Here is a 17,120-nt window from a genome sequence, read left to right on the forward strand (position 1 = left end):
CCCCTAATTCCCTTATCTGCTAGGAAACTGTCTATCTCCATTATAAATTTATTTAATGTTGCAGCTTCCACAACTCTCTGGGGTAGCAAATTCCATAGATTTACTACCCTCTGAGTGAAGAAGTTTCTTCTCATCTCAGTTTTGAAAGGGCAGCCCCTTATTCTAAGATTATGCCCCCTAGTTCTAGTCTCGCCCATCAGTGGAAACATCCTCGCCGCATCCACCTGATCAAGCCCCCTCGCAATCTTATGTTTCGATAAGATCGCCTCTCATTCTTCTGAACTCCAATGAGTAGAGTCCCAACCTACTCAACCTTTCCTCATACGTCAACCCCCTCATCTCCGGAATCAACCGAGTGAACCTTCTCTGAACCGCCTTGAGAGCAAGTATATCTTTTCTTAAATATGGAAACCAAAACTGCACGCAGTATTCCAGGTGTGGCCTCACCAATACCCTATATAACTGCAGCAAGACTTCCCTGTTTTTATACTCCATCCCCCTTGCAATAAAAGCCAAGATTCCATTGGCCTTCCTGATCACCTGCTGCACCTGCATACTAACTTTGTGTTTCATGCACCAGGACCCCCAGATCCCTTTGTACTGTAGCACTTTGCAGTTTCTCTCCATTTAGATAATAACTTGCTCTTTGATTTTTTTCTGTCAAAGTGCATAACCTCACACTTTCCAATATTATATCCCATCTGCCAAATCTCTGCCCACTCACTTAGCCTGTCTATGTCCTTTTGCAGGTTTTTCATGTCCTCCTCACTCACTGCTTTCCCTCCCATCTTTGTATCCATTTAACAATGTAGACTGATAATTCTATGCTGTTACCTTATACTGCATCACTGTGTCAAAAATCATAAAAGCCTGATGCCCTTTGTTAAATTATTTAGCCCGCTAAATTTCAACTGTCAGCAGTTTAATTTATTACCCTCCTATAAAGAGGATCTGTGAGATGGTAAATGCCGCCTTTACGGCTGGGTAGGACTACACTCGCCTGGTTCCATTCTTATCTATCTAATTGTAGCCAGAGAATCACCTGCAGTGGCTTCCCTTCCCACTCCCACATCGTTACCTTGGTGTCCCCCAAGGATCTATCCTTGGCCCCCCTCTTATTTCTCATCTACATGCTGCCCCTTGGCAACAACATTCAAAAGCGCAGCTGGCGACACCCAGCTCTACCTCACCACCACTTCTGTTGACCCCTCCACTGTCTCTAAATTGTCAGACTGCTTCCAGTTCTGGATGAGCAGAAACTTTCTCCAATTAAATATTGGGAAGACTGAAACCATTGTTTTTCGATCCCCGCCACTGACATCCTCCCTCTTTCTAACATCTGTCTGAGGCTGAACCACACTATTCGCAACCTTGGTGTCATCTGCAGTATAACTAAGACCGCCTATTCCCACCTCCGTAACATCGCCCGTCTCCGCCCTTGCCTCAGCTCATCCGCTGCTGAAACCCTCATCCATGCCTTTGTTACCTCTAGACTTGACTATTCCAGCGCACTCTTGGCTGGCCTCCCACGTTCTACACTACGTAAACTTGAGGTCATCCAAAACTCGGCTACCTGTATCCTAACACGCACCAAGTCCCATTCACTCATCACCCTGTGCTCGCTGACCTACATTGGCTCCCGCTTGAACAACGCCTCGATTTCAAAATTCTCATCCTTGTTTTCAAATCCCTGAATGGCCTCACCCCTTCCTATCTCTGTAACCTCCTCCAGCCCCACCCCCGAAATATCTGCGCTTCTCTAATTCTGCCTTCTTGAGCATCGCTGATTATAATCACAACCATTGGTGGCCGTGCCTTCTGTTGCCTAGACCCTAAGCTCTGGAATTCCCTGCCTAAACCTCTCCGCCTCTCTACCTCTTTCCTCCTTTAAGACGCTCCTTAAAACCTACCTCTTTGACCAAACTTTGTCACCTGCCCTAATTTCTCCTCCTGTGGCTCAGTGTCAAATTTTTTGTCTTATAACACTCCTGTGAAGTGCCTTGGGATGCTTTATTACGTTAAAGGTGCTATGTAAATACAAGTTGTTTATTGCCAGTTTACTATCTAGAGGCTGTTCGTGGACTTCAGTTAATTCATTTAGCAAATTTCTCACATCAGCTAATTTTTTGTTCTCAACAATTTTCCCCTACCCTTCCACTTCAGAAGGTAACCGCTCTTTCTGGGTCATAGTTCCACAGGCAGCATTGGCCCTACAGTGATTTACAGAAGTAGCCATTCACACGTGAGCCTAGACGGTCAGTATGGGGTAGGATGGGGAAGTAACCAAACCCAATCTGCCCTGAGTCACCACACATGTACTTCCAGAAGGTGGGATAGCAAAATACTGCAGATTTCTTTCCACGGATGTTGCCTGGCCTGCTGAGTTTTTCCAGCATTTTCTGTTGTTTTACTTCCAGAAGGTCCTTGGATAGGAATCAGGAATGGCAACTCTTGTCATTTTATTTTCTTTATGCTACATTTACTGATGAGGTTACTCACTTCAAAACAAAATAATCTAAAATATCATGTGGTTTCTAGTTCTCTAAGGGATTGATTGCATGGCAGGTACCAGTCTCAGACTGCCAAGTGTGATCCAGGATCAGCAATCCCAAATTGCACTTGTAGTTCTTTTGTCCTTTCTACTTGGGTATAGTGTTTGCTCAGAACTGTACCCACTAGTTACGTGTCATTTGCAAACCATGAAATTATGTCCTGTACACCCAAGCCCAGGTCATTAATATATATCAAAAAGAGCAGTGGCCCCCAACACTGACCCCTGGGGTACAGCACTGCAAACTTCCCTCCAGTCTGGAAAAATAACTGCTCACTGCTATTCTCTGCTTGCTGTCCCTTAGCCAATTACATATCCACACAACCACTGCCCCTTTAATCCCATGAGCTGAGCTTCAGTCAAGTTAGTCAAACACCATTTTATATTTTCTTGCATCAGTACCAAATTTGAGTGCCAATTTTTTGCCTGGCTGTCAACTGTTCTGCCCCATGTCCAAGAAGAGTAGATTGAAGTGTGACTGCGCAGTGTCTTTGAGCTGACATTTTACTCCAGCTACCTGCAGTGGAGGAGGGGGGGGGGGGGGGGCAAGGTTTCACTTGGCAATTAATCTAAATGTACTAATGACACAAGATATCTGATGGCTGTTCAACTTTTGCTGCTTAGTATTTCTCTTCCTACTCTTGCTTTCACCTTCCATATAGCTTTTTACAATAGACTTCAAGAATATATAGTGACTTAAAGCAAGGTGTACAGCCTGTGGCCCTGAGCAGTGGCAACTCAGCCCTGTTATTATTTCATATATGCTGGTTTGTTTTCCTTGAATTTTGTGGGCCTGAAGATTTGGAAAGAACTGTTTTTTAGCATTGTTGCCTCATTGGATAAATTTGAAATCAGAACATCATAACTGTTAGTATCTTAACCTGAGGTATATACAGTTTAATGGGAACATGGGTTTAAATTTTATGTGGTCCTGAAGCTTCATGCTACATGTTTGTGCATCCCCCAAAGACAGAATATTGGGCATTCTGATTTAAGAGTTTGATTTTAAATTGCATTTTTTCAGGGTAAAGATGGTTACTTACCAGCTAACAATGCCAGGTTCCACATGTATGCTGATGACGCCTAGCTCTGCCTTGCCACCATCTCTCGCAACCCCCTCCGCTGTCTCTAAATTGTCAGACTGCGTGTCTGACGTCCAGTACTGGATGAGCAGAAATTTCCTCCCAACTAAATTTTGGGAAGACCGAAGCCATCGTCTTCAGTTCCTGCAACAATCTGTTCCTTAGCCACCGACGACTCCACTCTCCCAGGCAACTGTCTGAGGCTGAACCAGACTTTTCACAACTTTGGTGTCATATTTGACCCCGAGATGAGCTTCCGACCACATGTGCGCCCATCATTAAGACTGTTTATTTCTACCTTGGTAACATTACTCGACTCTACCCCTGCCTCAGTTCATCTGCTGCTGGAACCCTCATCCATGCCTTTGTTACCTCTAGACTTGACTATTCCAATGCTCTGGCCGGTCTCTCGTCTTCCACCCTCCATAAACTTGAGCTTATCCAAAACTCTGCTGCCCGTATCCTAACTTGCACCAAGTCCTATTCACCCATCACCCCTGTGTTCATTGACCTACATTGGCTCTCGGTCCAGCAACGCCTCAGCTTTAAAATTCTTGCCCTTGTTTTCAAATCCCTCCATGGCCTCGCTCTTCCCTATCTCTGCAAGCTCCGCCGTCCTTACAATCCTCAGAGATCTCTGCGCTCCTCCAATTCTGGCCTCTTGCGCATCCTCTATTTTAATTGCTCAACCATTGGTGGTCTTGCTTTCAGCTACCTAGGCCCTAAGCTCTGGAATTCTCTCCCTAAAGCTCTCTGCTGCTCTGCCCCTCTCCTCCTTTAAGACACTCCTTAAAACTACCTCTGACCAAGCTTTTGGTCATCTGTCCTAATAGTTCCTTGTGGCTTGCTGTCAAATTTTGTTTGGGAATGCTCCTGTGAAGCACCTCGGGACTTTATACTATGTTAAAGGTGCTATATAAATCCAAGTTGTTGTAAACGCATCCAAAATCTTGCTTTGAAGAGTGAATTAACAATACAGGGTAGCTATGCTGACAGTGCAATATTAATGAAGAAGCCCATTTATCTGAATTGCCACATAACCATAAATATTGTAAAGTCATCTATCTGCAGCTTATTGGTGTCTTGGTCTTTGTTGCTTCCTACTTTCAGGGACATTATGCTTCATAAGAACATTTTGTTTCTCTATGATGCGATGCACTTTTAAATGAAAGATATATGGTGAGAGGCTGGTTCAATTTTGTAGCATGACCTGGGTTGGCACTGGCTATTCCCTGCAGATTGAGTTCCTGATCATGCTAGGAAAAGGGTGATGGCTACACTTCTCAAAACAGGGAGGAAAAAATGAGTTGGATTCCTAATGGCTGTCTACAAAACAGGATCAGTAGAGAATCATAGAAATTTATGGCACAGAAAGGGGCCATTCGGCCCATCGTGTCTGTCCTGGCCAAAAAGGAGCTCTCCAGCCTAATCCCACTTTCCAGCATTGTAGGTTACGGCACTTACAAGTGCATACCCAAGTACTTTTTAAATGTGATGTGGGTTTCTGCCTCTACCACCCCCGCCACCCTCTGGGTGAAAAAAATTCTCAACTCCCCTTTAACCCTTTACCTAGGCCTAGGAGCAAATTGCTTATTTGTCTGACTGTTTCCTTGGTTAGAAATTGAGACCTAAAAGAAGGAAGAAAAATAACAAAAATGCTGCTAAAATGAATTATTCAAACTTATCTACATTACACTGCTTATTAAAGCGTACTCTAGTAAAATTAGTATTTATAGTACTTGTTCTCTTTCGTAGATTGGGATCATAGAAACTAATGGCGAGATCAAAGTTTTTACAGATCAGAATGTTAGTCCAGCAAAAAGTAAGTATAAATGATATTACTTCAGTTTTCCACAATTTGATATTTAATATGTATTTCACTTTTTTTAAATGTGTGCGGGTGGGGGAGGAAAGGATCATTCGTTTCCCTTCTGTTGGGAAGGTGGGATGACCAGCTGTCTTTTTACAGTTAAGTTTTACAAACTTAATTTGGTTTAAAATGGTAGTTCTGGCAGGGTACAGCAGCTAGTTACTGACTGTTAATTGATAGAAGTAGGATGGGAGTATAGGGAACTTTATTCCGAAGAAAATAGTCAAAAATGGGTGGATAGACTGGGGCATTCTCGCACAAGCTGCAAATAGATAATGGAAAGTAAAGTCTGGTTGCATTTTCTCTTTCCCTTCAATGCTCCCAGACCTCTGCCAGTTGTACTCTGAAACCAATCAGTGAGGTGTGTGAGAATGGCCTGGCATGATTGTTCCCTCCATTCTTGTCCTCTGCTTGATATTTGTATGACAATATGACTGTAATTAGTAACCCATTTGAGCAAAGCCATGCCCCATCAATTTGTGGTGTAGCTTATCGGTGCTGTACTGTACATGCTGAACTGAATCTAGCACCAGAAAGTCTGTTGGTGCAATACAATGATGTGTTAATGGCTGTACGATTAAGTGGAAGGATGTGGATTTTCACTTACATGTATGCTGGGTCAGGATGGTATCAGCAGCTGTATGTATGGAGGTGGTCAATCTATGTTGTGCGCTCCGGCTATCTGCAACGGTATCCCAAGCTGGAAGTTAAGAACAAGCCATTAGGACTTTGTCCAGGATGGTGGTTGACATGGCATTGCCTAGCTTCAGTGATGGTGCCATTAGTTTCATAACCCACATCAAAATGAAATATTCAGACTTGGTTACAACTTCCGGTTGCATAACTGGGCACGGACAGAACAAAGTGAAATGTGCAATCATTATTTTTGTGTAAGTGAATCATCTATATGCAAGTTAGCAATTTTTTTACATTGTCAGGTACCATTAAGCAACCTTTTCCCTTAAAAGTATCTTGTTTGACTCAAGTTCCTCTTCCAATCCATAATAGTGTTTCACAGGTGCCAGCAGGCCTCTGGTACCCCACCTAAGTGACTATTCTTCAAGTGAGTCTAGACAGTGAGTTTCAGCATGCTACTTGATTTAAGGAGGGTGTTACAGGTGAGCCCAGTCCTGTTCTCCCCTGACATCCACATGTGTACTTTCCAGCAGGGATCACTGGGTATTGCACAGGAACCCTAGCTAATGTTCCCCTCCTTCCGTGCTGAGGTGCCCCTGATTGAGATCATCTAGCTCAACATAAGAACCACCTGGGTTTCATCTTCCATCTGGTCTTTATGGCTATACTACCATACCTAGAGATTCAGTCTTAGTTGTTTAGATTTTGTGAAAAGCTTCCTGACCGCATGGTGCATTTAGGACTGATGTCGGGATAGAAGTCTCAATCTTGCCTGCTGAGCGGCATCTATTTTTTTGACTGGAGCATGGGACTGACCATTAAGGTTGAAAGCAAGGTTCTCCTGCATAAGTATAGTGCTATGGTTGCTTCCAGCTATTGGCTTCTGTCAAAAAAACATTTGATTCAAGACTAAAATTTCAAAAGTATTTTGAGAAGTTGTTTTGGTTAGTGTTGGCATCCATTGGCTTCATTTATATAAAAAAAAAAAACAGCTGTACAAACAAGTTTAAATACTGCATATTTGTTGTAACCAAATTATAAAACTTGTTTCCCTGTATCTTGTATCATCTAGCTGGCCTCCTTTTTATTTCTTGTAATTGACAAGTATACAGATGCTAGAATGTCTTGAACTACCAAATGTTTTAATTGCTAATGTGAATACCAGAAGATGGTGCTGGTGCCTGCAACCTCTCTTTTTCTCTTTACAGTTGCATTAGTGACAGTAGCATCTTCGCATCTCACCACCCCAGGGAAACAAATTTTGCCAAAAACACTGGGGCTATCAAATGTTAGTAACGCTCCTCAGATGGTAAGGATGCTGCTTTCAAGCACCAAATGTTGATTGTTGCAGTATGATGACATTTCTTTCCCTTTTCTCACTTCTGAAGGTTCTGTGAGTGTTGATAGCTCTCTGATGCCTTACCCTAGTTGACACTCTTGATCTGAGCCTGGTCAATGAGACTTGCTTAGCAGTGATGAGGATATTACAGCTCAGCCCGATTCCTCACTCTAATGTGCATATATGCAAGAATGGTGTGGAGATGCCGGTGTTGGACTGGGGTGGACAAATGTAAGAAGTCACACAACACCAGGTTATAGATTGGCTATGATAAATTGACCCTTAGTGTTAGGGGGATTAAATACATGGGGTTACAGGGATAGGGTGGGATATGTGTTGGTGTAGGGGTTACGGGGATCGGGTGGGATATGTGTCGGTGCAGGCTCGATGGGCCGAAATGGCCTCTATCTGCACTGTGGGGCTTCTGTGATTCTGTGATAGTCCAACTGTTTTATTTGAAATCACAAGCTTTCGGAGCGCTGCTCCTTCGTCAGGTGAAGTGGAGAGATGCCTATAGACACAGATTATATAGTCAGAATAATGCTAGATGATTACAGGTAATCTTTCTAACTGCCATTTATCACACCTTGGCAGAGAGATAATCACAGCAATCAAAGGTGTGAATGGTGTCCAAACAGGTCAGTCAGGAAAACATTACATCAAAGAACAATGAGGTGGGGTCACAAGGGGTAAAATGTTGCAGATGCTGGGGTCTGTATAAAAAACAAAAGACATTTTCTTTGCTGGAAATCACAGCAGGTCTGGCCGCATCTGTGTAGAGAACAAGCCAACGACGACTCGAGTCTGGATGACCCTACATCAGGTGAGGTTACATGTAGCGTGACATGAACCCAAGACTCGAGTTGTCGTTGGCTTGTTCTCTCTACACAGATGCGTCCGGACCTGCTGTGATTTCCAGCAAAGAAAATGTCTTGTTTTTCATACAGACCCCAGCATCTGCAACATTTTACCCCTTGTGACCCCACCTCATTGTTCTTTAATGTAATGTTTTCCTGACTGACCTGTTTGGACACCATTCACACCTTTGATTGCTGTGATTATCTCTCTGCCGAGGTGTGATAAATGGCAGTTAGAAAGATTACCTGTAATCATCTAGCATTATTCTCTGACTATATAATCTGTGTCTATAGGCATCTCTCCACTTCACCTGACGAAGGAGCAGCGCTCTGAAAGCTTGTGATTTCAAATAAAACTGTTGGACTATAACCTGGTGTTATGTGACTTCTTACATTATATGCAAGAAGAGAGGGGAGACGGTTGGATTCCTATTCACTATTCAGCGAGCTCTGCAGGAAGGTTACCTATTATGTTAATGTGAGGACAAGTTCACAAATAAATAGGAATGAGAAAGGCCATTCAGCTCATTTTGACTTGATTGTTTTACAGTGCCCTATCACAGTATCTAACTATCCCTTAAATGATTGCATGTTTTTGCCCTTCACTTCTTGTATTTGGAAATCCATTCCAATTGTTGATCCTTCATGAAGAACTTCCTGACATCACTCCTAAAGTTGATTTTGTCAGTTTGAACCTATCCCCCTTTGTACTACTGTCGAAGATCTCCTTGAAATAGTGGACTGGGTTTACTTCTCTATACAGTAAACTCTTGTTTAAACGGCACCTAATCAACCGGAATTCTTTCATAACCGGCAAAATAGATAGCCAGTAATCTTGCCGAATCCATCCATTTTTGTTTATCCGAGTCCAAGTTTCCCACGGTGGCCGAGTTAGTCACTGGTTTTTATTTTTTTTGTTAAAAATTGCCTACCTCTCTGTTTTCTGGATTTTTTAATCAACCGGCACCATCCTGGCCCTGTCAGTGCTGGATACGAAAGAGTTTACTGTACCTTAAAATATCATACCTCTATAATGTCTCTCCTCATTATCCTCCTTTCAAAATTGAAGGCCACAGGTTCTCCACTCTTTTCCTCAACTTAATTCTCAACACCAGGATTTATCTTGTGCCTTTTTTCTGTGCTATCTCCAAAGCTTGAATGTTTCATAGACTGGTTACAGCACGGAAGAAGGCCATTCGGCCTGTCGAGCCCTTGCCGACTCCTTGCAAAGCACCTCAGCTAGTCCCACTCTCCCGCCCTTTCCCCGTAGCCCTGCAAATTTTTTTCTTTCAGGTACTTGCCCAACTCCCTTTTGAAAGCTGTGATTGAGTCCGCCTCCACCACCCTTTCAGGCACCAGATCCTAACCACTCGCTGCGTAAAGTTTTTCCTCATGTCGCCTTTGGTTCTTTTGACAATCACCTTAAATCTGTGTCCTCTGGTTCTTGACCCTTCTGCCAGTGGGAACAGTTTCTCTCTATCTACTCTGCCCAGACCCCTCATGATTTTGAAGACCTCCATCAAATCTTCTCTGCTCAAAGGAGAACGATCCCAGCTTCTCCAGTCTATCCATGTAATTGAAGCCCCTCATCCCTGGAATCATTCCTGTAAATCTTTTCTGCACCCTCTCTAAGGCCTTTACATCTTTCCTAAAGTGCAGTGCCCAGAATTGGGCACAATACTCCAGATAAGGCCAAACCAGTGTTTTATACAGGTTCACCATGATTTCCACACTTTTGTACTCTATACCTCTATTCATGAAGCCCAGGATCCCATAAGCTTTTTTAACTGCTTTCTCAACCTGCCCTGCCACCTTCAACGATTTGTGCACATATACCCTATTCATGCACCCCCCCCCCTTTAGGATTGTACCCTTTGGTTTATATTTCCCCTCTCTCTCATTTTGGTAGAAAAAATGATCACTTCACACTTTTCTGCGTTAAATTTCATCTGCCACGTGTCCACCCATTCCACCAGCCTGTCTCTGTCCTCTTGAAGTCTATCACTATCCTCCTCGCTGTTCACTAGACTTCCAAGTTTTGTCAGCTGCAAATTTTGAAATTGTGCCCTGTACACCCACGTCCAATTCATTAATATATATCAAGAAAAGCAGTGGTCCACGAATCTACCCTTGGGGAACATCACTGTATACCTTCCTCCAGTCTGAAAAACAGCCATTCACCACTACTCTGTCTTTCCTGTCACTAAGCCAATTTTGTATCCAGGCTGCCACTGTCTCTTTTATTCCATGGGCTTCAAGCCTATTATGTGGCACTTTGTCAAATGCCTTTTGGAAATCCATGTACACCACGCCAACCGCATTGCCCTCATCAACCCTCTCTTGTTACCTCATCAAAAAACTCGATCAAGTTGATTAAACACGATTTGCCTTTAACAAATCCGTACTGGCTTTCCTTTATTAATCCTCACTTGTCCAAGTGACTTAATTTGTCCCTGATTATTGTTTCTAAAAACTTCCCCACTATTGACGTTAAACTGACCGGCCTATAGTTGCCGGGCTTATCTTTACACACTTTTTTGAACAGGGTGTAACATTTGCAATTCTCCAGTCCTCTGGCACCACCCCTGTTTCTAAGGAAGATTGGAAGATTTTGACCAGTACCTCTGCGATTTCTTCCCTCAGTGTCCTAAGATGCATCCCATCCGGTCCTGGTGACTTATCTACTTTAAGTACAGCCAGCCTTTCTAGAACCTCATCTTTATCAATTCTTATTCCATCCAGTATCTCCTCTATCTCCTCGTTCACTATCTATTTGGCAGCATCTTCTTCCTTGAAGACCGATGCAAAGTGCTCATTTAGTACCTCTCCTCCATGTGTAGGTCTCCTTTTTGGCCCCACCCCTCCTCTTACTACCGTTTACTATTTATATGCCGATAGAAGACTTTTGAGTTACCTTTTATGTTAGCTGCCATTCTATTTTCATACCCTCTCTTTGCCCCTCTTATTTTCTTTTTCACTTCTCTGAACTTTCTCTATTAAGCTTGATACTCCGATGTATTCTCGACCTGACATCTGTCATCCGTGCTCTTTTTCTGCTTCATATAAAACTCTACAGTATCTCTTTAGCCATCCAGGGAGCTCTGACTTTAGTTACCCTACTTTTCCACCTAGTGGGAATGTACTGCTACTGCACCTGAACTATTTCCTCTTTAAAGGCAGCCCATTGTTCCACTACAGTTTTGCCTGCCAATCTTTGATTCCAATTTACCTGGGCCAGATCTGTTCTCATCCCACTGAAATTTGCCTTCCTCCAATTAAGTATTTTTACTTTAGATTGCTCCCTGTCCTTTTCCATAGCTAATCTAAACCTTATGATACTATGATCACTGTTCCCTAAATGTTCACCTACTGACACTTGCTCCACTTGACCCACCTCATTCCCCAGAACCAGATCCAGCAATGCCTCCTTCCTCATTGGGCCGGAAACATACTGATCAAGAAAGTTCTCCTGATCACACTTCAGAAATTCTTCCCCCTCTCTGCCCTTTATGCTATTACTAACCCAATCTATATTGTGATAGTTGAAGTCCCCCATTATCACTACTCTAGTTCTTGTATCTTTCAGTAATTTCTCTGCAAATTTGCTCCTCCATATTTTTCCCACTAGTTGGTGGCCTATAGAATACATCTAGTAGTGTAATGGCACCTCTATTATTTCTTAACTCTAACCAAATAGATTCTGTCCTTGACCCCTCCAGGACATCCTCTCTCTCCAGCACTATAATATTCTCCTTAATCAATACTGCTACCCCACCTCCTTTCTTTCCTGAACACCCTATATCCAGGAATATTTAATACTCAATCCTGCCCTTTTTTGAGCCAGGTCTCCATTATTGCCACAACATCATATTCCCATGTGGCTATTTGCACCTGCTGCTCACCAACCTTGTTTACTATGCTTTGTGCGTTCACATACATGCACTGTAACCATATCTTAGACCATCCTGTGTTCTTTCTTAGTCTGACCCCACCTAATACTTTATTATTTCTTGCATTAGTGCTATCTGTCTCTCTCTCAAGCCTTTGTGCCCTTTGTTTCTCCTTTCTAATACTACATCCTGGTGCCCATTCCCCTGCCAACTTAGTTTAAACCCTCCCCGACAGCACTAGCAAACCTCCCCGCGAGGATATTGGTACCAGCTCCGTTGAGGTGCAGCCCATCTGGCCTGTACAGGTCCCACCTCCCCTAGAACTGGCCCCAATGCCTGAGCAATCTGAAGCTCTCCCTCCTGCACCATCTCTCCAGTCACGCATTCATCTGCACTATCCTCATTTCTATACTTCTCCGTGGCACTGGGAGTATTCTGGAGGTTACTACCTTTTTAAGGTCCTGCTTTCTAATCTCTTTCCTAACTCCCTAAAATCTGCCTGCAGGACCTCATCCCTCTTTCTACCTATGTCATTGATACCAATATGGACCACGACCTCTGGCTGTTCACCCTCCCCCCTCAATGTTCTACAGCCACTCAGTGACACCTTTGACCCTGGCATCATGTCTTAGTAACTAAAACTGGGCGCGTTACTTCAATTGCGATCTAATCAGATCTGTACAGTTTCCATTTCAGTATGACATCCTGTGACTTGTATTATATTGCCTCATACTCTCCTGACTTAGCGGTATAGGGCAGCGTTCTATTTGTTTTGTTTGCTGCTCCGCAGCGATTGAACATGTTATGTTCTGACTCGACTTAACATCTCTAGATTTTTCAACTTCACCCTTGGTTAGTTCCATAACAGTTCTGTATGTATGCATTAAGCTGGGCTGTCAGCTTCTCCCCTCTTTCCAGCCCTTCCTCCCCTTACCCACTCCCACAATGCACACAGTCGAATAGGCTACCAGCACTCATTGCCTTCATTTACATCTGTTGATGGTTTTTGATGATAGTATTGTGTTCTAGCAGAGCAGGAACAATTTGCAGAAGAGGGAAGTTAATTAGGGATGGGGTGAAGAAGTTGGAGGGGGGGGGGTGGTGTGTGTGTGTGTGTAAGGTTGATTTTTTTTTTCCAGTACTAACAGGACAATTTTTTTAATTCTCGAGGTATTAACCGCCTGGCTCCTTCCGGAGAGTTATCCTAAACTGCCCTCGTGTGCCTCTTGATGGCTAGCTTCAGATCAGCATTAGCAGAGACCTGAGAGAACGTCACTTCATCCCCAAGATTGTGTGTGGTACAAGGAGACCTAATTGGGAATGGGGAGGAAAAATACTTGCCACATAAAAAGGCATGTGGGGTTGGAACTTGGGCGAGAGAGAAAATCATATTTGCTGATTTTTTGGCCCCTCTGTCCACGCAGTTGAATGTGGAATGAGTGGCCGGGGTCCTTTACAGCCTTTGACAGCATGCGACCTTGCAATATAGAAGGAGGCTATTTGGCCCTTTGTGTCTTTACGAGCTCTTTGCTAGAGTAATCAAAGCTAATTCCACTGCCCTGATTTCTATCCATGGCCATGTATCTTTCCCTGCTTCAAATAATTATCGAATTTTTTCCTTAAGTTGTATTGGTATCTGCCTCAAACCTTCCCTGCTCTAATGATCCTCTCCTAACCTGTCGTATGGGAAAATCAGAGGCACAAACCTGACCCTGCCACTATGACACAGCATGTTGCATTTCCAATGTACCATGCAATTATATATCTGTATACTTGCATAATGATACTAGACCAGAGTCTAATGCAATATTTGATAACGATAATGAGAAGCTATGACATGCATCTTAATACTGCAATTATCTTGCTCACAGGAAAACCTGGTTATCCCATTAATCTTAGAGCTTAATGCATCATGATGTATATTGTTGTCTAGTTTTTCTATAAAGAATATACAATTTACTACAAATTTGACCTTTAAACTAGTATAATCTTGTTGAGGCTCATTTCTACTTTGAGATGCAGTCCCTGAAATGCTGTCTGGGAAGGTCCATGTTGTTGCCATATAATTTTAAACTGTCCTGTGCATTTGAACAATTTGCATTGGTTTTTAATCCTTTTCTGTTTCTTCCACTTCCTGTTTAGATCATTGGTACACCTCAACGGACACCGACAACACCTACTCTTTTATTGGGAAGACCCCGTGGTCCTAATACACACATGTTAACTCAGGGTGAGGCATCGGACTCTTCTCCATGGAGTACAGGGTAAAGAAAATATTCAGATTATACTTTTAAGGAATATGGATATATTTTTGCATCAGTGTGTAAAATTAAACTGTATTGCGGATCATATACTGTGTGTCTTTTGTATAATCTTGTTTCATTGAGGTTCATTTCTGCTTAGAATTTCACGAACTGTATCTCCATCTAGGGCGAAAGCCCCTCTCTACTCTAAATTTATAAAGGTGCTGTGGGCCAGGCAGCTTTGAAGCAAAGTGCTTAAAGCTTTTAAAGCAGTCATGTTCAAAGCTTAATCAAATTTGGTTATCCACAAAAAAATTGTATTTTCATATTTTGTTTGTCTAAATCCCACCACTCTTGGAATCCTTTAACTGGCGAAGGAAGAACATTTAAACTGTAGTAAAAGTTTAAATTGTATCTTCTCCCATTGGTTCACTTTGAACCCATTCCAGTTTGCAAATCCTAATTGTTGACTGGAGAATGATCCAGATCTTGTACAGAGCATCTAAGGAGAGGCAGCAGAGCTGCATTAATGTTCAAAAAGTGTGTTGTAGCCTAGGCAATAGCATTATCTCTCACCATCTTAGTTATTTGGAGACCTCACTCAAGCTGTCCAATGTTTTTATAAGTTTGTACACAACCATTATCCTAGCTCAGCCATGTCACAGAAATTAAATGAGGTCATGCCTCTGGCGGTGTGGTGTTCCAATTTGATATACAGGTAGACTATCCTTTATCCGAACTTCCGAAAACCTCTAAAAACCGAAAGTTTTTTTGTTCAGCGTAAGTCGTGCGCACGACGCTGACACCCCCCGCCGACGCCAACCCCCCACCCCAACCGCCGACCCCGACCCCCACCCCCGACAAATTTCCCAGTCTTATAAAATACCTTCTGAAATCCGAAATTTTCCGAAAACCGAAACACGGCTGGTCCCGAGGTTTTCAGATAAAGGATAGTCTACCTGTACCAGCATTCTGAGCTGCAAAGTGGTATGATGCTGATTCACCACCAAGAGCCCTTCACAGTGAGTTCCTGATTTCAGGCTGCGCCAGCTGAAGGGTCATCTGTCCCACATGAGATACAGAAAACTGGAGAAAACGGTCCTATCAGGCTGCAGTTGCGCATTGCCTAACAGCTGGTTACACTTGCAGCGTAATATTTGCAGGGACCTAGAAATAAGCAAGACCATCCAGCTGTTGGAGTGTGGCGAGGCATCTAAAGGGGGCAGGGGGCTGTTGAGAGGGAAGAAAGTAACTTCTTTCTGAGGGAGTACTGCACTGTCGGAGGCGTTGTCTTTTGGATGAGATGTTAAATGAGGTCCATTCTACCCGCTCGAGTGGAAGTAGAAGATCCCATGGCACTATTTGAAGATGAGCAGGGGAGTTCTCCTGATGGCCTGGCCAACATTTATGCCTGATCCAACATCTAAAATAGATGGAACTGGTTATTTTATTTCATTTCTGTTTGCGGCACTTTGTTGTGTACAAATTAGCTGCTGCGTTTCCTGCATTACAACATTGACCACACTTCGCAAGTACTTTAGCTGTAAAGCGCTTTGCGACATCCTGAAGTCATAAAAGGCACTATATAAATGCATGTCTGTCTTTCCCTTCCCCCGTGCCAGCTATTGCCCAATGTGGGCTTTTTTAAGTTTACATTATGATCGGACAATAGATGTACAGCTGTGTCATTTTCCTGTGGTCATACTCATTTGTTCATAACTTCGCATTCATTTGCCTAGTACTAAATCTATCAGAGACTTGGTATTTTTTATCTAGTTACTTGCAGCTATTGTGCACCATCTGTAGGGTCCTGATATTGAATCATAGAAATTTATGGCACAGAAGGAGGCCATTCGGCCCATCGTGCCTGTGCCGGCTGAAAAAGAGCTATCCAGCCTAATCCCACTTTCCAGCTCTTGGTCTGTAGCCTTGTAGGTTGCAGCACCTCAAATGCATATCCAAGTACTTTTAAAATGTGATGAGGGTTTCTGCCTCTAAAACCCTTTCAGGCAGTGAGTTCCCGATACCCACCACACACTAGGTGAAAAAAGTTCTCCTCAACTCCCCTCTAATCCTTCTACCAATTACTTTAAATCTATGCCCCCAATTATTGACCTCTCTGCTAACAAAAATAGGTTCTTCCGCTCTATCTAGGCCCCTCATAACTTTATACACCTCAGTCAAGTCTCCCCTCAGCCTCCTCTGTTCCAAAGAAAACAACCCCAGCCTATCCAATCTTTCCTGATAGCTAAAATTCACCAGTCCTGGCAGCATCCTTGTAAGTCTCCTCCGTACCCCCTCTAGTGCAATCACATCCTTACTGTGGTGTGGTGACCAGAACTGCACGCAGTACTCTAGCTGTGGCCTAACTAGTGTTTTATACAGTTCAAGCATAACCTCCCTGCTCATATGTTGTGCCTCAGCTAATAAGGTATACAGGATACTTTCCTTTAACAACCTTATCTACCTGTCCTACCGTCGGGGATCTGTGGACATGTACTCCAAGATCCCTCTGTTCCTCTACACTTCTCAGTATCCTACCAGTTATTGTGTATTACCTTACCTAGTTGGCCCTCCCCAAATGTATTACCTCTCATTTCTCTGGATTGAATTCCATTTGTCACTTTTCTGCCCACCTGACCAGGCCATTGA

The 17,120-nt window shown here is 43.2% G+C and overlaps 1 protein-coding gene across 1 annotated transcript in view; it reads left to right on the plus strand.

Annotated features, from left to right (window-relative positions):
- Nucleotides 1-17,120, plus strand: part of LOC147125307 (transcription factor Dp-1-like) — a 62,504-nt gene that overhangs the window by 2,796 nt on the left and 42,588 nt on the right. The window contains exons 3-5 of the mRNA XM_086000944.1: nucleotides 5,389-5,455; nucleotides 7,348-7,448; nucleotides 14,368-14,489. Of these exons, the coding sequence (XP_085857070.1) occupies nucleotides 5,389-5,455; nucleotides 7,348-7,448; nucleotides 14,368-14,489 (290 nt within the window). The remainder of the gene's footprint in view (nucleotides 1-5,388; nucleotides 5,456-7,347; nucleotides 7,449-14,367; nucleotides 14,490-17,120) is intronic.

This window comes from Somniosus microcephalus, chromosome 1, assembly GCF_052327205.1.
Source record: "Somniosus microcephalus isolate GS21.2 chromosome 1, FLI_Smic_1.0, whole genome shotgun sequence".
Taxonomy (NCBI): domain Eukaryota; kingdom Metazoa; phylum Chordata; class Chondrichthyes; order Squaliformes; family Somniosidae; genus Somniosus; species Somniosus microcephalus.